Raw genomic sequence first — 23,246 nt, 5'->3', positions numbered from 1 at the left:
GAGAAAAATACCTGTATGCTGGGCGTTATTAGAGGTGAGTACCCTATGCAGCTGGGCACCACACTGTGGGATGGGAGGAGGAGAGTCCTACCAGGCTGAACTAGGTACTGCAAGCGTTTGCTGTCGAAGCTTATGTTTGTATATCTCCTTACCATGAAAAGAAAAAGCCTTATAAGTAAATAAATTAACAAAAACAGTCTACTGGGAGAAGATTGAAACAGGCTCTCATTATATTTTTTTTTCTATGAACGCCCATGCCTGACTGTAGTCTCTCTTCCTAGAAACCCCAGCTGGTGGCCAGCAACAAACGTTTCTGCCGCTTTCTGGAGGAATATTGCCCTGTTGTGACAGAAACTTACTATCCCACGATTTGGTGCTGGGAAGGCCGGGTGCAGACACTCCTACGTCCCTTTATCACGTCTAGACCCCAAGTACAGTACAGAAAGTAAGTGCCTTTCTTCTGGAAACTGATCGAATTCTGTAGCCAGCGGTTACTTTGCTCTGTGTCACAGCTACTGTCATTGCTCAAGTGTGTGCCCATGTATCTGCTTTATGCCTCTCTTTGCAACTCCGTCCTAGGCTTGGAACCATTTCTGTCCTGGATTCAGCATGCAGTGGGTTTAAAAGGTCCCACAGAGCCCTGTTACAGCTCAGGGAGTCTGGGAACACTGGACTACTGGTGGCAATACAGGACTTGATGTGGTTATATGTTCACAGCTTGGTTGAAGTGGGAAGGGACCTCTGGAGGAAACTGGGCTAACCCACTTAGACCAGGTTGCCCAGGACCCTGTGCAGGCAGCTTTTGAAGATATCCAAGGAGGAGACTCTACCACCTCTCTGGGCAACCTGTGTCAGTGCTCAGTCACCTGTACAACACAGGAGTGCTGCCTGGTGCTCAGAGGGAGCCTCCTGTGTTCCAGCGTGTGCCCTTTGCCTGTTGTCCTGGCACTGGGCACCACTGAAAAAAGCCTGGCTCTGACGTCTCTGCTCCTTCCCTTCGGCTATTTATACACATTGATAAGATCCCCCTGAGCTCTCTCAGCCTCTCCTCAGAGGAGAGATGCCCCTTCATCATTGTGGTGGCCCTTTGCTGACTTCACTCCAGTATGTCCATGTCCCTCTTGTACTGGGGAGCCCAGAACTGGACCCAGCACTCCAGGGGTGGCCTCACCAGTGCTGAGCAGCGGGGAGGGATCACCACCTCCCTCCTGCTGGCAGTGCTCTGCCTAACGTAGCCCAGCTTACCATTAGCTATTTTTGCACGGGCACACTGCTGGCTCATGTTCGACTTGGTGTCCACGAGGAGCCCCAGGTCCTGTCCTGCAGAGCAGCTTCCCAGCCAGGCAGCCCCCAGCATGTCCTGGTGCCTGGGGCTGTTCCTCCCCAGCTGCAGCACTTGGCACATCCTTTGGTTGACGGGCATGCGGTTCCTGTGAGCCAGTTCCTCCAGCCTGTTGAGGTCTCTCTGGATGGCAGCACAGTCATCTGGTGCGTCAAATATTTTGGCGATTGAATGCCATCATTTCGGAAGGGTCATGCTGTCATTCTCTCTGTCCATTCAACCAACACATGCAACCTTAACCATCGCATGGCCACTTTCAGCCCAGTTTTAAATATATCAAACTCCTGGGATTTTCAGATTAATTTTTCACCTATCAGGTCTGTCTTGTGTTCTTTGATGCCTACATTCTAAGAGGCAAAAAATTATATATATTGTTTGTCCTCAGCTGATCTCTTCTCACACAGAAGTGAGGCTCGGTCTGGCAAGTGAGGCATTTGGCACAAGAGCTAAGGAGAAGTACTTTTATACTCCGGAACCTGGACGCAGCACAAGTTGTTTCAGCTCTGTTTGCATGGTAGAATAGATCCAGCATTTAGCAGCTTCCCTTAGTTTTAGTAACTAGGAAACATTTCAGTGGTATGGCCATGTCCAGTTTTTGTAGCCCTTCTTGTATGCTCTCCATTTCGAGGTTTGTGAGGAAAGAAATGTAGTTCCATGGGGCAGTGCTTCATTCGCACCATTTGAGATTGTGCTGGCAGCACACACCAGCATTGCATCTCCTGCCCTTTACTAAGAAAGGGTAAAGCTGACCTAATGAGTCCAACAAGGCTGATAAGCTTTAAAGTTTGGAGTAGGTGCTATGAAAATTGTGCTTTCAAATGAAAAATCAAATGTGAAGTAAACTTCAGTTTTGGTAGTTCCTGTGTCATACAATACATTCATTGCTGGAGAATGGGGAAGATGTTGAATGTTTCTCTCTCTCTATATATATATATACATATATATATAAGGACTATAAAAGGACTGTAACCTTCCTCTCATGGTTGAAGACATGCTTAGCTTCTTGGGATGGGATCACATTTATTGATTCTTAAGTTGTATTTTTTAAGCATGCATGCTAGCAAAGTTTGTGGAGATGAGAGTGTGAAATTCTGGCTTCACTGAAGCTGTGAAGATGTAGTGTCTGTCTGTGTTCCACATGTTAAAAACATAACAAAGAGCCATCCAGCATATGTGCTTATTCTTTGGGTAAAGAGAAAGTAAAACAAAAAGAACAACAACAGACACGTGATAGATGGTTAACACGTTGCCCAAAGCAGAGCCAGAAGGTTCTCAGACCACCCAAAGGAAAGCTGCGGGACACAAGCCCACATACAGTAAAAGGCAGTGCCAAAAGTCACATTAGTTACAAGCTTCCAGTCCATCAGCAGTGAGTGATGAAAGGCCAGCTCTTCGTTTACTGTAAACTGGAATTGTGCCATGAACTGAGTGTGCTAACTCATGTCAGCTGGAGGTATGGCTCTGTGTGAATGGTGAATGTGCAAACATGATTAGGTGGTACTTGCAGCGTTAAAACCTAATCAATGAGGCAGATTTTATACCTGGTATTTTTTACAGTTTAAGCACTCTTAATAGTACGCATTTATTTTTTAAATCTAATCATTGTTGTCTTGAAACGTGCCTTTCAGTGAGCTCATTAGAACAGCAGATGGAGGACAGATTTCGCTGGATTGGTTTGATAATAATGACAGCTTATATTATCCGGATGCCAGCACAAGACCTACTGTCCTGTTACTGCCTGGTCTGACAGGAACGAGCAAGGAATCCTACATTCTTCATATGATCCATCAGAGCGAAACACTGGGATATAGGTGCTGTCACCCTTCATTGCGTGTATTTTGTGTGTGAGATCACAGCTAAGTATGTATATGTAGAAGGTGTCTTCCTAACGCAAATGAGATCTAAAAAAAAAAATAGTTTATGTAAGAAAGCAGTAGTAATAATAATAATAACCACATTATGTAACCCGCAGTAAATTCCGAAGGGCTGCTCTGGTATCTGCAGACGTGCTGCAGAAATTGCAGTGAAGGCAAGCTACGTCTGCATAGGTCTTTGCTGCTGTGTCCTAAACTGTAACATCAGCACTCGCGTTACTTTTGTGCTTTCTTGAGAAGAGGTTTGTATTCAGCTCCACAAAGACTTGTATGGATGGGTTGCTGGCAGAAGGCCTCGAAGGAGGTCAGCTGCTGAGTGCCAAGATTGCTTGATTCAAGTCCCTGAGTGCAGCAAGGGGAGCCAACCTACTCCTGCTGGTGTTTTAGGAGGAGGTTTGTCACCTCTGAATTGTCACTGCTTAATTTATTTTTGTTATTACGGCTTCTGGTCAGAATTGGGTAAAATAAGTGGATTAGTCAACGAGTAAATTCCTTTATGTAATCATATTCCTGCCACTGTGCTTTAAAATACGTTGTCATTGTTCCAGGATCCCTATTTGGAATATTGCATTTTGCAATTGCAGATTGGTGTCTGCTACAGACTACATAATGTTCTTCAAATATATGTGTGTGTGTGAGTGCCTGTGTATATTTCTGGCTATCTGTTCTCTGGGGGTTTGGGGAGCTGCTCTACTAAATTCTGGAAGTAAAACAGCGCTTTAACCATTCAAACTACCTTTAAAATCACTTTAAAGCTTACCTGTAAAAATACTAGAGGAAGAGAGATCCCAAATCAACAACTTCTTAGAACTAATTCTTTAAGTATTCCTGAAGGAAATACCTGCATCTGATTACCTAACAAAGAAAATTATAACATTATGAAGGAGAACTTGAGTTTTGTTTTTTTTTAAACAGCAACATTTGAAAAATACCAAAATATCTTTTCATGCCTTTAACCCAGCTAAATATAGCATATGGCTCATAATTGGCCAGCTCTGAGCTCAGGCAGAGCATGATCCATATTCCGTCTTCCGGTAACCCCAGGGGTTCTTGTCCTGCGGGCTGACCTTGACTGACAAAGCACAGAGTTCACATAGAGTCCCACTGACTACAGTGGTATAAGGGTCATTCTGCACATGTCAGATTTTAGCATTTTTAGGACAGAAATTATTTATCTGCTGAACTTACCCATCGAACTGGCTCATTTTTCTTTATGTGTTTTCAATTTTTGGTGTAAGTTGTCCTTTTCAGGTGGACGAGCAATCTATATAACTCAGTTTGCTTTCTCAATTTTTAGATGCGTGGTTTTTAACAACCGTGGAATTGCTGGTGAGGATCTTTTGGTAAGGATGACTTTTAAGATAAACATCTTCTATGTGTAAGCAGGATGTATATATGTAATCATCAGTGCCTATTTGTAAGGCTGGATTTAACTGAGAGGAGCTCATAGCATATGTTGAAGATGCAGAGAAGAGAATCTAGTTATCTGGTAAATCAGTAACATGCCAATGTACATCTTTTATTTTAAAACTCAGAGACCAGCTGGTCAACACAATTGTTTTGTGAACATTTTGTTCTAGGAAATCACTTAAATTACCAGCATCTGTGACAGTAAAGTGAGCAATCCTTATACTTTTCTTCCTCAAAACACCAAGGTATTTAAAACGTATACGTCCAAGAAATTCTGTTCACTCAATGTGATTTTCTACTGTTGTTTTAACTTAAAAATCAAAATATAAACAGTGGCAATTACTTTCCCAATTGCCAATAGACATTTAAGCTATGATTTGGTTAAAAAGCCGTGCCATTAAATTGACCCGTATTATGTGGTATTGAATTAACGAATCCGATTTATACGGGTAGTCATACCCTGAAAATTAATTTTGTATTTTTCTCAGCAATTACGATACTAGCTTAGCTCCAGCAGATTTTTTTTTTTTTAATTATTTCTGGGACATACAAACCACATTTGCTTAGAGATAACTGGCAATTCCACAGATGATGAAATCGTGAAGCGAAATGTTTTCTGCATCTCGGCACAAAGCATGATGAAATACTGCTGAATAAGCCTCGTTTGCTCCTATACGTTTTGTTGACAGGTCTGAAGCTGGTATGAGTGTGCATAATACCAAGTATTGTTTTGCATTTTTTAATCCCCTTGTTTCAGCCTTAAAAGCTCGGAATGTTTTTCCCATAATCAGATAAAACGTTTCAATGCAAATATTGCTATGTTAGAGTAGTTTTCTGCATACTTTCAGAGATGGATCTACAAAGCAGTTTTGTGGCACACAAAGTCCTTATTGACGAATTTCTGAATCGCTAACAGAAAAGATCTCTTGTTTGGATGCATTGTGTGTATTTTAGTGTAATCGGATTTACATATTTAAGCATTATAAGATCTTACTGCGAAGCAAACCAGCTGAAATTATAGCATTTTCTGTAAGGGGGTTTCTACATTTTAATGTAAAATCCCTAGTTAATGAGTTTGAGGCATAGCTGGGCAACACAGTAGAAATAGTCATGCAAGTAATTCTTCTACTAGTCTCTTTAAAGATAGATGTAAATTTACAGTCTACAATAACTATTTAAAGAATCAGTTAAACAAATGAGAAGAACATTTTTATTGAAAGTTACTGTGAATTTTTATTATGGAATGTTCAAATATTGGATGACCACAGCCAATGTGAGCTAAGATGATGTTTCAAAATATCTTTGTACGCTGAGAATTAACTGAAATTAAAATGCAACTTCCCTCTGTAGTTTTATAAACTTTTAATCAAATATACTTTAACTTGGAATACATTAGACCCTAGGTACTAAAAATAATTTATTTTTCCTTGTAAACTTGACAACTTAATTAAAATGAGACACATTCACACCGTTTGTAATTAATAGGATGTAATAAAGGGAACAGTGATTCATGTGGATGAGAATTGGAAATGCAACATAAATGGAAAACATCTTCAGATTTAATTATCCAGATTTAGCTTTTCTCTCCTTTTTTTAATCTGTGACTTCAACGTTTTATTATTCATGTTAAATGTACTTTAGGTAATTATCTTCTTTTAATTAAACTTGTTAAAATTGTCCACAAATATCCAGCCTGTTTAGCTGAGAGAAAATTAAAAAAAAAAAAAAAAAAAAAAAGCACCTTAAAATACAGCGTTGCTTCAGGCAACAGATATGTTCAATCAACTCATAATTAAATATTTTTGTATTTTAGTTTTAATGCTTGTACTTAATTTTGGCATGCTAGCCTCTACCTTGAGTTAAGTCAGGGTTGTTAACATGTTTAGTAAGAACTGTATAGTTAAAATCTCTTGCTGTAGATGAAATCTAGAGAACTTACTTTACTGTGTTTTACACCTAAAAGTATTTATCTCCCTTACACTGCTGCAGAAGAGTCTGCAGATTGTAGCCTGTAGCAGTTGTCTGTGCAGGTGAGGCTCCAAAGCTATGCTTATCCTTCAAGTGAGTGTGTGTGGGGGATATCCAAATCCCAGGGATGGCCATGGAAGTCATGCTACCTTCCAACTCAAGGCTTGAAGAGATGCTGCTGCTGCTAGACAGAAAAGGGATAATGTATATGTTTCATTGCTTTTGTTAGTGTGTTAGTAAATTAAGTAAACAGCACTGGTAAATTTATCCATCTATTTATTTGCTTGTATTGTTTATAGAAGCTAAATACTGGATATTTTTCAAATGCCAGCTGACAGAACTTGAAGTCTGATCTTTTCTTTTGCATTTGAATGTGGGTGAAGACGGTCAAATTGTCATTATAACTTTATTTTCTCTAAATTACAGCCTTTATGATGTGTTTTTATTTCTGTAGGGTATTTCAAAAATACCAGTGCCTATCCAGTTTAGCTAGTGACTCTGTGTTCAGATTTCATCTAATGATTTGGTGATTGCAGATAGTGAATATGTTTATCACCTGTTTTGTTTTGTAATGATAGCAAGTATAATTCCTTCCTCCCCCTCTTCCTGAGATGTTTGCCATTTAGTGCACTTTCACGCTAAATTTATCTTATTATATAAAAGAACTGCTGTACATTTTTCTTTGTCCTTAAAGGATGATTAAAAAAAGCTTATGACGGTGTTTTTCCCTATGACTCCTTACAGACACCGAGGACTTACTGTGCAGCTAACACAGAGGATTTAGAGGCAGTTATTCATCACATCCACAGCCTGCACCCCTCAGCTCCGTTCATGGCAGCCGGTGTTTCTATGGGAGGGTAAGGTATTATGTAAGAGAAGTCTCAGCTTAACTATGATCATAAATAGGACTGTTGTAGCATGACTGTGAATGATTACTCTGCAGTGCTTATGGTACTTACCGAACTGCGACTAATTTCAGTCTGCCTGTAATTGTCAATATATGGAAGGCTCTTAGAAGCTTAACGCCTTCGAAGCTTTTAGCTTTGTGTCCAGTAAGGTGAAAAGTGGCCAGCATTCAGAAGCTGTCTGGGAGAGAAGACAGGAAACACAGACAGATTGATAGACAAACAGGTGGGCAATAAAATCTTTGGAAGCTACGGAGCCCGTCTTTGGAACAGAGGGCTAAAAAATAGGAACTAGAATTAACGTACCGTGTTTCTTAGCAATCCCTGGATATTAGAAGATTTATCTTCATTCTCTTTGGGTTCTGAAGGGTGGGGGTAGGTTATGCTGGAAGAGAGGTGATTATCTGCTCTGTCTGGCTCAGAAGCCAGAAGTAGTACTGCTGTTGAAACCAGTATGGGTTGATTATAACGTGGTTTTAAGACTTGCTGTGTCCTGGCTTCTCTCCAGAAAGCATAGCTAGAACAGACAGTGATAGAACAGTTCTTAGAAAAATCACTGCTAGAAACTAGGAAAAATATTCAGCCAGACTCTTTAACAGAAACTCGAGAACTTCCATTAAAAGTACTGCAGACAGGAGTCACTTTTTTGAGACTGCCCTTCTTTCTGATAAATTGTCTGTTGACATTAATCTTCTAATGACTTGCAGGAGCTTTGGGATAAATACAGATTTGTTCAAACAATAATGTGATTAATAATCAAATGAGTAACCTGGAAGCCCTGTAAGTCAGTTAAGCCACTCTTTTTCCCTTGGGATTTTGCTAGTGTCTTCAGTACGAATACGTACAGCCCTCTTCAGTATTTCAATGTCAATCTTTCTGGGAAGTCTAAGATTGGGCACACGACTCCAGATAGTCTCGTAAGTGCCAGGTACAGGGAAAAAATGACTTCACTAGACCTGCTGTTTTTGCTTGTGCTAACATAGCACAGTGTCGCTAGTTATCTTCACTGCTGCAAGGGTGCACAAATCGCTGATTTGTGTTCAGCTTGCCCTGGTCTTTCCCAGCAGTGCCGTTGTTTCTCCAGTCATGAACCTGTCTTGGGTGCAACACTTCGTGTTTTGTTTTGTTGAACTCTGCCGTGTGTCCGCCAGCCCATTTCTGCAGCCCGTTGAGGTCCCTCAGAATGACAGCTTTGTCACCCAGTGCACCAGCCACTCCCCACAATTCGACCTGCAAGCTTGCCAAGGGTGCAATCCATCTCATTATCCAGTTGTTAATAAAGATGTTGCACATTCTTGGCCCCGGTATTAACCCCTGAGTAACACCACTAGGAACTATTCCGCAGCCCTCTCAGCCTGGTGGTCTGAGCCAGTTTTCCACCCACATTGCAGGTCACCTATTGCCACCCTGTCGTTTCCAGTTCGGCTACGTGGAAGGTTGTCAAAAACCCTGCAAGGTCAAAATAAACAGCCTCTACTCCTTTTGCCTAATCAAGGAAAGCAGTCAGCTTGTCATAGAAGGCAGTCAGGTTGCTCAGGCATGTGTTGTCCTCAGTAAGTCCACTCTGGCTGTTACCAGTCACCTTCTTAACCTCCACGTTCTTGGAAATAGCTTCCAGAGGGTAGTCCCATAGTGCTGATATTAGGCTAACCAGACAGTATTTTCTCCTGTTTTTGTAGATGTGCGTGACATTTGTGTTTTTCCAGGCTCCAGGATTATCCCGTAATTGCTGCAGCATTTCAAAACGATAGGCTTACAAAAACCTTGGCTGTCTCCTTCCGGAGCTTTGGTGCACCACACCTGGTCCCGTATATGTCCAGTTTGCATAACTGGGCCCTAAGTCAATCTTCCTCTGCTGTGAGTAATACTTCACCTTTCCACGCTCTGCCAGTAGCCTCAGGGATCTGGAAGGCTGGAGGGCAGACTTCAGCAGTAGAGACAGGGAAAAAAGGTAGCCTAGGCCTTTTACAAATACTTTTGTCATGAGGTTCCCTGCTCTGTTCAGTAGTGGTAGACCAGGAGGGAATACAGGATGCTCAGCCTAACCTCGGTTCTTTGGGAAATCCTCTGGAAGCCATTTCCAGTCATAGGAAGGACAAGAAGGTGTCGTGGTTTAACCCGACCGGCAGCTAAACACCACGCAGCCGTTCGCTCACCCTCCCCCCTCCCTCTCTGGGACGGGGGAGAGAAATGGAAAGTGAAGCCCGTGAGTTGAGATAAAGACAGTTTAATAAGACAGGGAAAAAAAAATAACAAAATAATAATAACAATAATAATAATGATGATACAATGGTGATAATACGAAAGTAATAATAGTATGTACAAACAAGTGATGCACAATGCAATTGCTCACCACCCGCTGACCGATGCCCAGCCTAACCCCGAGCAGTCCGGCCCCCTCCCCCCGGCTAGCCACCCCTATATATTGTTTAGCATGACGTCAGATGGTATGGAATACCCCTTTGGCTAGTTTGGGTCACCTGTCCTGGGTCTGTCCCCTCCCAGCTCTTACTGCACCCCCCAGCCTGCCCGTTGGCAGGACAGAGCAAAGGCTGAGATGTCCTTGGCTTAGTATAAGCACTGCTCTGCAACAATTAAAGCATCGGGGTGTTATCAGCACTCTTCTCATTCTAAGCCAAAACACAGCATTCCACCAGCTACTAGGAAGAAAATTAATTCTGTGCTAACTGAAACCAGGACATCTATCCACCCCTTATTCCATACCATTTATGTCATGCTCAGGTTACACTCTTTTCCATACATTCTAATTAGTCACCTATAGTAATCATGGTAGTGATAACATACAGTATAATATACTATTTAACATGGTGCAATTCAGTTCATGGGCTATTCTCACCCAGTATTAAATCTCCTTGAGGTACACACCGGACCTCTCCGTTCTTTTGCATCACCCACCAAGTATATCCAGGTCCCTGAGCGAAAACAATTCCACGAATAGGTTTGCCTTTTCCTGAGGCAGGAGTAGCCCAGACTGTTTTACCCAGCATATTTTTTACATGCACTACAGGAACTTTATCCCCATCTACAGTACGTAACAGGTTTGATTGGGCAGGTCCAGCTCGGTTGGTAGATCCCCTAGTATTGACTAACCAGGTGGCCTTTGCCAAATGCGTATCCCAGTTTTTGAACGTCCCAGCGCCCATTGCTTTCAAGGTAGTCTTTAACAGGCCATTGTATCGTTCAACTTTCCCGGAGGCTGGTGCATGATAGGGGATGTGATACACCCATTCAATACCATGTTCTTTGGCCCAAGTGTCTATAAGGTTGTTTCGGAAGTGAGTCCCATTGTCTGATTCTATTCTTTCTGGGGTGCCATGTCGCCATAGGACTTGCTTTTCAAGGCCCAGGATGGTGTTCCGGGCGGTAGCATGAGGCACAGGATATGTTTCCAGCCATCCGGTGGTTGCTTCCACCATTGTAAGTACGTGGCGCTTGCCATTGCGAGTTTGAGGGAGTGTGATGTAATCAATCTGCCAGGCCTCTCCATATTTATATTTCAGCCATCGTCCTCCATACCAAAGAGGCTTTGACCGTTTGGCTTGCTTGATTGCAGCACATGTTTCACAGTCATGAATAACCTGTGCTATAGCGTCCATGGTCAAGTCCACCCCTCGATCACGAGCCCATCTGTATGTTGCATCTCTACCTTGATGGCCTGAGGTGTCATGGGCCCATCGGGCTATAAATAATTCACCTTTATGCTGCCAATCCAGGTCCACCTGAGCTACTTCAATCTTAGCAGCCTGATCCACCTGCTGGTTGTTTTGATGTTCTTCAGTAGCCCGATTCTTGGGCACATGAGCATCTACGTGGCGTACTTTCACAGCCAGGTTCTCTACCCGAGCAGCAATATCTTGCCACAATGCAGCAGCCCAGATAGGTTTGCCCCTACGCTGCCAGTTGTTTTGCTTCCATTGCTGTAACCATCCCCACAGGGCATTTGCTACCATCCATGAATCGGTGTAGAGATAGAGAACTGGCCATTTTTCTCGTTCAGCAATGTCTAAAGCCAGCTGAATGGCTTTCACTTCTGCAAACTGACTCGATTCACCTTCTCCCTCAGCAGCTTCTGCAACTCGTCGCGTAGGACTCCATACAGCAGCCTTCCATCTCCGATGCTTCCCCACAATACGACAGGACCCATCAGTGAACAGGGCATATTTCTTTTCATTCTCTGGCAACTGGTTGTACAGTGGGGCTTCTTCAGCACGACCCACCTCCTCCTCTGATGATATCCCAAAGTATTTGCCTTCTGGCCAGTCCATGATCACTTCCAATATTCCTGGGCGACTGGGGTTTCCTATTCGAGCCCGCTGAGTAATCAGTGCAACCCACTTGCTCCATGTAGCATCAGTTGCATGATGCGTAGAGGGGACCCTTCCCTTGAACATCCAGCCTAGTACCGGCAATCGGGGTGCTAGGAGGAGCTGCGCTTCAGTACCGACCACCTCCGAAGCAGATCGAACTCCTTCATATGCTGCCAATATCTCCTTTTCAGTTGGAGTATAGCGGGCCTCAGATCCTCTGTATCCCCGACTCCAAAACCCCAGAGGCCGACCTCGAGTTTCCCCAGGTTCTTTCTGCCAGAGGCTCCAGGTGGGGCCGTTCTCCCCGGCTGCAGTGTAGAGCACATTCTTTACATCTGGTCCTGTTCGAACTGGCCCAAGGGCTACTGCATGGACTATTTCCTGCTTGATTTGTTCAAAGGCTTGTCGTTGTTCAGGGCCCCATTCAAACTCATTCTTCTTACGAGTTACTTGGTAGAGTGGGTTTACAATCAGACTGTAATTTGGGATGTGCATTCTCCAAAACCCCACAACACCTAGGAAAGTCTGTGTTTCTTTTTTGTTAGTTGGTGGAGACATAGCTGTTATTTTGTTGATCACATCCATTGGGATTTGACGACGTCCATCTTGCCATTTTATTCCTAAAAACTGGATCTCCCGTGCAGGTCCTTTGACTTTATTTTGTTTTATGGCAAAACCGGCTTTCAGAAGGATTTGGACTATTTTCTTCCCTTTCTCGAAAACTTCCTCTGCTGTGTCACCCCACACAATAATGTCATCGATGTACTGCAGGTGTTCAGGAGCTTCCCCCTGCTCTAGTGCAGACTGGATCAGCCCATGGCAAATGGTAGGGCTGTGTTTCCACCCCTGGGGCAGCCTATTCCAAGTATATTGGACTCCCCTCCAAGTGAAGGCAAATTGTGGCCTGCACTCTGCTGCTAGAGGGATGGAGAAAAATGCATTAGCGATATCAATTGTGGCGTACCACTTGGCTGCCTTCGATTCAAGTTCATACTGAAGTTCCAGCATGTCCGGCACTGCAGCACTCAGTGGTGGCGTGACTTCGTTCAGGCCGCGATAGTCCACTGTTAGTCTCCACTCGCCATTAGACTTTCGCACTGGCCATATGGGACTATTGAAAGGTGAATGAGTCTTGCTGATCACTCCTTGGCTCTCCAATTGACGAATTAGCTTATGGATGGGAATCAGGGAGTCTCGGTTGGTGCGATATTGCCGCCGGTGCACAGTTGTGGTAGCAATTGGCACTTGCTGTTCTTCGACCCTCAGCAACCCCACAACAGAGGGGTCCTCTGAGAGACCAGGCAAGGTAGATAATTGTTTAATGCCCTCTGTCTCTAAGGCAGCAATACCAAAAGCCCACCGGAACCCTTTTGGGTCCTTGCAGTATCCTCTTCTAAGATAGTCTATGCCAAGGATACATGGAGCATCCGGACCAGTCACAATGCGGTGCTTTTCCCACTCATTCCCAGTCAGACTCACTTCAGCCTCCAATACAGTCAACTGCTGAGATCCCCCTGTCACTCCACAAATATAGATGGGCTCTGGTCCTTTATAGCTCGATGGCATTATAGTACATTGTGCACCGGTGTCTACTAAAGCCTTATACTTCTGTGCGCGTGATGTGCCAGGCCATCGAATCCACACAGTCCAATAAACTCGATTGTCCCTTTCCTCCCCCTGGCTGGAGGCAGGGCCCCCCTAATCCTGGTCAGAATCTTCCTCGTTTCTGTGTTTGAAGGACTGTCTGCTGGAAGTTGGAGCAGCAAACTTTTCGGAGAATCCCTTTTTCCTGATTGTTTTCTTTTGCAACTCACGTACCCGTGCCTCTAGGGTCGCGGTAGATTTTCCATCCCACTTTCTCATGTCCTCTCCATGGTCTCGTAAGTAAAACCACAGGGTGGCACGGGGTGAGTACCCACCATATCGTCTTCCTTGTGTGGGTGAACGCCTACCCCTGACAGCTGAGACACTGCTTTGTACAGGTGCGAAGGAGAATAATCTCTCTTCAAGTTGGTGCACCTTTTCAGAAAGTTTCTCCCAAGTGTTCTCCTTTGGTCGGTGGGCACTGGTTGGTTCAGGTGGGGAGGACAATAGATTCTCTTCAAGTTGGTGAACCTTTTCAGAAAGTTTCTCCACAGCTGAGACGCAGGCCTGTAAGGAAGAGGAGAGACTTTCTTCGTACTGCCGGAGTTGTTTAGCCGCTTCACCCACTGTGGGTTCCTCATCCTCTTTCCAGGCCATTATTGCCAATGAGCTGGCATATGATGATGGTGCACTCCGTACAAACTTCCGCCACATGGGTCGTGTACACTTGACTTCATCTGGATCTGTGGATGTTTGTTTGAGGTCTGGATCCTCATAAATCACTTCCCGTACGGCTAATTCCCTCAGGTACTGGATTCCCTTCTCCATAGTGGTCCACTTGCCTGGTAGACATAAAATATCTTCCTTGAAGGGATACCTTTCCCTCACAGCTGAGAGGAGACGCCTCCAGAGGCTGGTGGGTCGTGCTCCATCTGCAATTGCTTTGTCAATGCCGGCGTCTCGAGCAAGGGATCCCAGCCGCTTGGCTTCCCTGCCGTCTAATTCCACACAATTGGCTCCAGAGTCCCAGCACCGGAGCAGCCAGGTGACAAGCTGCTCACCTATACAGCGACCAAAATCTTTTCGCACATCTCGTAGCTCGCGCTCGTTTAGGCTTCGGGTAGTTACTGTTGCTCTTTCGGCATCCTCATCTTCCTCCTCCTGAATCCTTGACGGCCCAGCGTCGTCATCATCTTCGTCATCTCTATACTTAGTTTTGGCAGAAGCCTTACCTGGATTGGCAGAAGACTCTCTGCGTTCTAAACGACTTGAATTTCTATACCATATTTTCACCTTCTCTACAGGGGCAGCTTGCACTGCTACTGCTCGTTTCTCTGACACGGCCACAGGAGCTGGAGCGGCTACAGGAGCTGGAGTTGGAGCTGGAGCAGTTGCAGGAGCTGGGACTGGAGCAGTAGTAGGAGCTGGAGCTAGAGCGGCTTCAGGAGCTGGAGCTGGAGCGGCTTCAGGAGCTGGGACTGGAGCAGTTGCAGGAACTGGGACTGGAGTAGCGGCCGGAGCTGGAACTGGAGCGACTGCAGGAACTGGGACTGGAGCAGCTGCAGGAGCTGGAGCTGGAGCAGCTTCAGGAGCTGGGACTGGAGCAGTTGCAGGAGCTGGAGCTGGAGCGGCTGCAGGAGCTGGAGCTGGAGCGGCTGCAGGAGCTGGGACTGGAGCGGCTGCAGGAGCTGGGACTGGAGCGGCTGCAGGAGCTGGGACTGGAGCGGCTGCAGGAGCTGGGACTGGAGCGGCTGCAGGAGCTGGGACTGGAGCGGCTGCAGGAGCTGGGACTGGAGCGGCTGCAGGAGCTGGGACTGGAGCGGCTGCAGAATCCACCGTAGGGGTCACAGTGGCCGTTGGATCTGTCACAGGGTTTGGAGTGGCCGCAGGGTCTGTCACTAAGTTGACAGCAGTATCAATGGCAGCTCGATAGGCATGAGCCAGGCCCCAGCACGTTACAATGATTTGTGTTACTTTGGAACTGCCAGAATCATTACACCTTTTTTTCAAGCATTCTGCCAGTTTTTGAGGATTTTGCCATTGTTCAGGGGTGAATTTCCAACACACTGGGGGTGCCAACTGCTCTAGATGCCTGCCCATATCCACCCATACTCCCTGCCACCCACAACTATACTGCCTCCGGGCAGATCTCCGGATGAGCTTCATAAGTAGTTGTTTAACTTTAAGCAGAATCTGAAGTGCATTCATGAGGCAGAACAACAAGACTATGGTATTCTGAGTATTCCAGAAATATTCAATATCTTGGAGAGCTATTGTGACAAGCTCAGGGGATAAGAGGGTGGTGAAGGAGGAAGGCAGAGTGACCCAGGAGGATACAGGGGTGGTGAAGGAGAAAGGGAGAGTAAGCAAGTAAGGAAAAATATCCTCCCCTTTCCCCTCCACAGATTGACTCTCTAATGGAGAAAAACAATAGGTATAATTGCTAATAGTTCCCAAGATGCTGTTTCCAAAGTACAGAGTCCACGATGTTACTGAGTATAAATACCAAGTTAGAGTCATGACCAGATATCTTATCGTCTCATAAGCCATTGCTATAACACTTAGTACCATAATGGTCTGAAACCAGGGCCCGGAGAGGAGAAACAACACTACAGAGAGCAAATACGGAAAATAATGTACTATAATACTCAATTTGGAAAACAGGCGCAGCAGAGTTGTGATTAAAGCAATCAGCATTATGACAAGTGACTATTAAGCAGGTCTAATCCTTACACCAATTTTAGTTTAACACACTCTGATCAGATCTGCCGTTATCTCAACCTTTCGGGCCCCACGTTGGGCGCCAAAAAGACTGTCGTGGTTTAACCCGACCGGCAGCTAAACACCACGCAGCCGTTCGCTCACCCTCCCCCCTCCCTCTCTGGGACGGGGGAGAGAAATGGAAAGTGAAGCCCGTGAGTTGAGATAAAGACAGTTTAATAAGACAGGGAAAAAAAAATAACAAAATAATAATAACAATAATAATAATGATGATACAATGGTGATAATACGAAAGTAATAATAGTATGTACAAACAAGTGATGCACAATGCAATTGCTCACCACCCGCTGACCGATGCCCAGCCTAACCCCGAGCAGTCCGGCCCCCTCCCCCCGGCTAGCCACCCCTATATATTGTTTAGCATGACGTCAGATGGTATGGAATACCCCTTTGGCTAGTTTGGGTCACCTGTCCTGGGTCTGTCCCCTCCCAGCTCTTACTGCACCCCCCAGCCTGCCCGTTGGCAGGACAGAGCAAAGGCTGAGATGTCCTTGGCTTAGTATAAGCACTGCTCTGCAACAATTAAAGCATCGGGGTGTTATCAGCACTCTTCTCATTCTAAGCCAAAACACAGCATTCCACCAGCTACTAGGAAGAAAATTAATTCTGTGCTAACTGAAACCAGGACAGAAGGTGACCAGACTTAACAAAAACAAAGTATGCTCGAGTGATCTGTTTGCCTTTTGTGATGATAATGACTGGCTTCAGTGCTGAGGGGTAAGGAGTGGTTGTTGCTTGCTCCAAGCCTTTCTTTTGGTACCATTTTATTTATAGAAGCCCTTCTTGCTGTCCTGCATATCACGTGCTAATTCCAATTCCAGATGAGCTTAGTTTTTCCAAACTGCATCCCCTGAATGCTTGGGCAATGACTGTTTCTCTCAGGCAGCCCCACCCCTCTTCCACCTTCATGATACTTCCTTTTTGATCTTCTTCTGGAGTCCACATGGGGACTGTTTCCATGCTTCAAAATTAATTGGAGCACTTACATGTTTAAAATTAGGCAGGAGCAGAGATGCATATGCCTTACTAGAGGCATATTGTGCAAGTCATCCACTTGTCCTAATCTTACAACAATTTTCATAATTTATTCTTTTTCAAATTATTGTGAGGAGCCAGTTAAGTTATATAGGACATGTTTGCCCAATTGAGAAGTAAAATAAGCATTCCATTCACAAATGTTGCTACTACTGCAACATTTTTATTGATTTATGACTCAATTTTATCCTTAGAGAGTACAGACCAGTGGTTCATAGGTTCCTCCTGCCCTGTAGGTGAAAGGGAACACACGCTACCTAACTCCTATTTGTGCAACAGGTGACTTTCCTCATTGGGTTTGGCTGCCTGAGTAGTTTCCAGATGCACGTTCCCAAGCAGTGTTTGATGTTCTTTTCCAGCTGGTTCCTACCTGCTGGCGAGTTGGTAGGAGCTCATCTCCCTTTTGCACTGCTATCCTGTAATTTGGTAGGTAGTGCACGGGGATAAATTCTCTGTGCTGGAAGGTGGTTACGTGATGTTTTTGCTACAGGTTGCTGTCTCCTGCAGTATGACAGATGAAGCTAAGGTATAGAGTGTTGGTGTTCCAGGGAGCTGTATTAAGTCGTGGAGCTTATAATGTTTTGAGTTAAAGACTCGGTGTTAAAATGCTGGTTGGAAACCTTGAGGCCTCAGGCAGTAAAGTAAGACAGCTTTTCTGTCGCTATTTTTCTTTTACTACCTTCTTGGTCATTTAATTTTTCAACGTCTGAAGGGTCAGGTACTGGTGAACTCTCCTTTTTTAACTCAATTATACATCTTCAATACAGACTGTAAGTTGCAATTGGTCAGAAAGGCAAGTTTTATAGCATTTATTTAGCTCATAATTTTGTTAGTTTTATTAATTGTCTTTCATTTCATTCTTTGTACTCGCATATGCGTGAGGTATGGGAAAGGTATTCAAGCTTCAACTAAAAAGATAGCTTCTTAAAATGGGCAGGCATGCCAGGGATGGCTTGCATTTATCAGGCAGACTGATGAGATTTACCAGATCAGGAAGACTGAGTTGTAAAATTGCAAAACTTACTAACAATTAAGTATACCCGTTCCATGAGTAAAGTACGTTTACTTGACCTTCTCCCCTTCGGTGATACAATAAGACTAGTACATCTCTCTTTATTTTTAAATGCACTCCTACCTACATCCTACACAGTGCACTCAGCTCCTCTCTGAACGTAGAGAGAAAGCAAACTTCATGAGTCATATATTGATGACATTCACTACCCTGTAGAACTATTAGGCACAACTGTAAGGCTGATACAAGAAACTATGTGGAAAAAAGACAAAAAGGTGGCTGATTGTTATATTTGCTTTAGATTGAAGCAAACAACTTGATAGTATATATGTTTCTGTTTTTCATTTCTGTTTGTAGCATGCTTCTTTTAAATTACCTGGGCAAAACTGGCAGAGACACTCCTTTAATGGCAGCTGCAATTTTCTCTGCGGGTTGGAATGTTTTTGAGTCTGTAGAGTCTCTGGAGAAGCCACTAAACTGGCTTCTTTTCAACTATTACTTGACTACTTGTCTACAATCCTCCATCAGCAGGTGAGTTGCCTTCTGAACTATTTGGCAAGGTGGAAGGATGTTAGCATGAGATCTACAGCAGGTACAATAATATTGGCAAAATTAATGCTGTTATGACATTTCACATAGTTGTGTGCATTCTGTGGGCTTTGAAATCAAAAGGATTTTTGCAAAAAAGATTGTTATCAATGTGACTAAATTTCTCTGCTCCTCAAGGGTGTCAGCACAAGAGCAATGCACTTCTAGATTTATGGATGAAGTGAACTGCTTTAATTTTTTAGACATCTGTACATACTGAATTTGAGTTTTATACATGCATATATTTATATACTAATTCTTTTAAGTCAGCTTTGACTGCAAAAGCATGGAAAGGGCTAGTTCATCTTTTGCTTTATAAAATTAGGGTGTATTTTATATTCCAAATACTTAATTTTCTTATCTTTGGCATCTTTGTCATGTGGATTTTGACTATGTTGCTGGATGTGCCTGCGTATGAATGAACAATTCTTCTGCTCTTGGATTCCAGACAGATTTTGAATATGACAGAAAATTAAAAACAAGCATGTTCTTGTTAGGAAGTTATTTCTTCAAATGTATCTGTAAAGCAGGAGACTTCTGTTTCTACTGCAGAAAAAAAGTCCTCCAATTTTTCTTTCTTTCTCTTTAGGCATCGACAAATGCTGGAAAAATTATTTGACATGGATCTCGTGATGAAGGTATGTGGAAATGTTGCTTCTGATTTAGCTTGATGCTGTTTTCCAAATGCTGACATATTCCCTATTTGAATTCTATATTCCAGGCTAGAACTGTTAGAGAATTTGATAAACAGTTCACTTCAGTCATGTTTGGCTACCGTACAATTGATGATTACTATGAAGACGCTAGCCCATGTCGCAAGCTGAAGTCAGTAGGAATTCCAGTGTTATGTCTGAACTCTGTGGATGATGTTTTCTCACCGGGTCATGGTAAGTTTCTGATTTTTAAAATATATTTCCCTGTTTGTGCAGTCTTTTAGGACCAACTATACAGGTTTGAAAATGAACTATGTGTGGAGATTTATATAAATATTACTTGCATGTAGGATCACAACCTCCAGGAGTGGATCAGTCTTGCAATTTATGTAGTGTAAGACATGCAAAATAGCTGATTATAGAGATGCCTGATTAGAACAGAATGCAGGAGCACACGGGGTGGCAGTCATCAGTCCTTAGTAGGTAGGCTCTTTATAGTCAAAAGAAATATGCACGTGTAGGATGTGAGTTATTTCACTATAAGAAAGATGCCAGGTGTATTGCTCCCAAAAGTGCCCATTCCTATTCACCAAGTATGGAAGCAGCCTATAAAGAAGAACTCAGATACATATGTCTGGATTGTAGACATTCAGATTTGAACATAAGTGAAACCAAGTATTTTCCATTACTATTTTTCAAGCCAGTACCCTACAAAGAGTATCCGGGACTTGCTTATGCTTCAGATGACTTGAAATTCTCAGCTGTTGTTGCTCATGATCCCAATGACATAAACTCCGGTGCCTGAAAATGAAAAAGTAAGAAAACATGTAGGTTAGCATGTGGACCAGAATCTAGGGTAAAGGAAGAGATACAGGCAAGGTGAGCTTCTCAAAGGAGACACAGTGAAATTAATAAAAAGCTAAGTGGATGAAGCAGCAATACCAGCTAGTAACTGATAGGCTGAAAACCCTGTTTTCCTTCCTCTTTCTATTTTCAGCCAGCCACATGAGTATTATGAACATTTTGCTTTTGATCTGTAATCCTGTTGCTAACTGTCTTAAAAAAGATCTGATTGTTCCTGCAGTCTGTGTATTGGTTTCAGTGTCTGAGACGAACAGAGAGAACAAAAAAGTTAATGTAGAGGAAAACTGCTATAATGAGCAGGTGATGAGCACAGTCTCCAGTAGTAAAGACCTCCCATGTTTAAAGTTGAAGTTCATTCACTTGATTTATTTCAGGAAAGTTTTTTTCTGCCACCACAAGTGAGATTCTTGTAGAATGAGACACAGAATTGAAGCGAGTAAACAGATCAGAACAGCAAACAGAAGAATGAAGGAATTGGAAGGGGTTGTGTATTGTACCAGTTATGTGTGCCCACATGTAGAGCACGTACAGAAAGACACACATACTTCGCGTTACTGTTAGTAGTTTGAAGAGCTGTTGGAGACAAATATGACACAAAGAGAAAAGGGCCATTCCAGTGGAGTGCATCTACTTTCCACTTCTGCATCTAGTGCATCTACTGTTCACAATTAACAGTTCGGGGATGTTCTGAGACAGAGTTAATCCCTTTGTATTTACTGGCTTCTACAGGATTTTTTTCTTGAAATTGGCCAGTTGTGGTTTCTGTTACAAGCATATGCTGTCATGGAAATGAGAGTGGACCCTAAAATCCGTGTCCAAATGTAAAAGCAGCCCAGTCACCTGAAGATGAAGTTTGGTGGGTCTTAAGATTCCAGTGATGACTTCCCCCATAGTAACACGAGACAGGTGATCTAGTGTGCCATGCTTCTGCCTATCAGGTGTCTTAGAGAGGGAACAATGGCTTCCCCTCCATGCTTAGCCCTAGCTCAGTTTGTAATTTCCATTCTAAAATAAAATACTGTGACAGGAGTAAGATGTTTAGTTAGCACAAGTAATAGCAGCAGTGAACCAGACAGCGTGCCTGTGTCCCTCCAGGGTATGTTAACCTTTTCCACCTTTTTCCCACTGAGACTGGGACCTCTGTTAGACTAAAGCAAGCGCAGAGACCCTAACCTGCCTTTCTCCATTAAAATGCGTGGGTGGATAGGCATCAATTTATTCCTTCTCCACAGAGTTATGCTTTTGGCTGTACACCAGTGCCGTGGTGGTGACTAGTTTGCCTCAGGAAGGGCTACCGGAGGAAAGGTTGATTTACAGCTAATAGCATGACTTTGTCACGCGCGTGTGTGTATCCTTGGCTCCTTTTTAGTTGGTGAAAAGTTGTGCTGGCAGGGGACAAAGGGCACCCTGATTAACAGCCTAGGAATTACGGCTGATGCCACCAGTTACTGGAGGCCGCTCGTCTTCACGCTTCTGCTGTCTCTTGCGCTAGCAAACATAAACGTCTGGTGTCAGTCTGGGAGGTGACTTCATTCTGGCAACTGCTCTTCTGACCTGAAAGTGTGTGGCCACAGGTTAGCCTGTGGCAACCAGCAGCAGTTTCCACTGACAAGTGTACGAGGGATTCAAAGCCACAGACTTTCTTCTCAGCCAGCCCCAGTCTTCTGCTGCCTTTGGGAACTGGTTGTTTCATGCCTCATCAAGCTTCATCTCTCCTAATAATACCTATCAGCTTTTAAGCTACCTTCCATTGCTCTCGTGGATAGCTGTAGATGGTTTCAGGCATCTGGGAAACAGGCCTAGAGAACCCGTTAGGGAGAGAGCTGTGCCAGAATTCCTTCGTGATTAAATGGCCTTTATACAGCCAGCCACACCTGCCTTCCTGTAACGGAGTCTGGGGGATGCAAACCCAAGTCTCCTCTGTCATTACACAACTGGGACTTCAAGAGAGACTTCCTATAAAAAGCGCAGATGCTGGTTTTGTTGCCTTTTACTACCTGGCCACTTCTCAGCTAGCTTGTGATACATCTTGTATTTTCCAGGAATCATTATTGAACATATTGTGAAAATACACCCTTTGATCCTAGCCCAGGATTAGGAAGAAACAATTAATTTGCATTCCTTCCTTAATGTTGATGTTTAATGTGCATAGAGCTTGGCAGCTGATGCATCTGAAATTTAATTTCGGGATGCAGTTCCCGTACTGCATATGACTAAGTAATGAAAGCAAATGCTTTCTTCACCGTGTGACACTTCGCTCACCATCACTAATCGGAACAAGCTATTGTTTGAGGAAGTGTGTAATATAACCAAGTCAAGCCCTTTTATTTTGTAAGGGACAAATTAAGCAGACGGAATGATAGCATTCGTTGCCAGCGTCATATTTAACTTTTCATCTGAAGTGGCGTTTTCCTCCTCAGAGACTTTGAGCAGCTTATTAGGCGTCCAACTTAAATCCAACTTAAATTTCACCACACTAACACATAGCTCATTGCTGCTGGTGTGTGCTGTGCTGTGCCCGAGCTGAAAGCCTGCCCTTGAAGTTAGGTACTCTGCCAGCTCCCTCCTGATCCCCCGTGCCAAGTAAGTGCATGTCTGAACGGCCATTGTCCTGAACTTTTTGTTGTATGGAACTTCTCTGTCCCTCTGAATCCAAACTTAGAGTGTGTTATTTTGTGTCCAATTACGTAAACAGCCCAACTGATTGTGTTGCTTTATTGTACATAAAACACACCGATGTTGAACAAGGTAATTCTGCACGCCCATTTTTACGTTGTGGTTCTAGTAACACATAACAAGTCTGTGCACTGCTGGATCAAACAGCAGTACAGATTTTGATCCGTAGAACCAGATGGACGAGGTTAAATTTGGGCAAAAATGACCAGTAGCGCCTTTTGGCATG

General features: G+C 43.8%; 1 protein-coding gene across 4 annotated transcripts in view; it reads left to right on the top strand.

The window, feature by feature from the left end:
- The window catches only part of ABHD3 (abhydrolase domain containing 3, phospholipase), a 29,063-nt gene that overhangs the window by 1,040 nt on the left and 4,777 nt on the right, over positions 1–23,246 (top strand). For 2 of the 4 annotated variants that reach the window (XM_084509607.1, XM_084509606.1), the window contains exons 2-8: positions 282–445; positions 2,971–3,153; positions 4,514–4,559; positions 7,339–7,451; positions 18,597–18,770; positions 19,417–19,465; positions 19,549–19,714. In XM_084509607.1, the coding sequence (XP_084365733.1) occupies positions 282–445; positions 2,971–3,153; positions 4,514–4,559; positions 7,339–7,451; positions 18,597–18,770; positions 19,417–19,465; positions 19,549–19,714 (895 nt within the window). The remainder of the gene's footprint in view (positions 1–281; positions 446–2,970; positions 3,154–4,513; positions 4,560–7,338; positions 7,452–18,596; positions 18,771–19,416; positions 19,466–19,548; positions 19,715–23,246) is intronic. The other 2 variants (XM_084509609.1, XM_084509608.1) reach the window with 1 other exon arrangement.

This window comes from Aythya ferina (assembly GCF_964211825.1).
Source record: "Aythya ferina genome assembly, chromosome: 2".
NCBI classification, from domain to species: Eukaryota; Metazoa; Chordata; class Aves; order Anseriformes; family Anatidae; genus Aythya; species Aythya ferina.
This window is presented reverse-complemented; position numbering and strand designations above follow the sequence as displayed.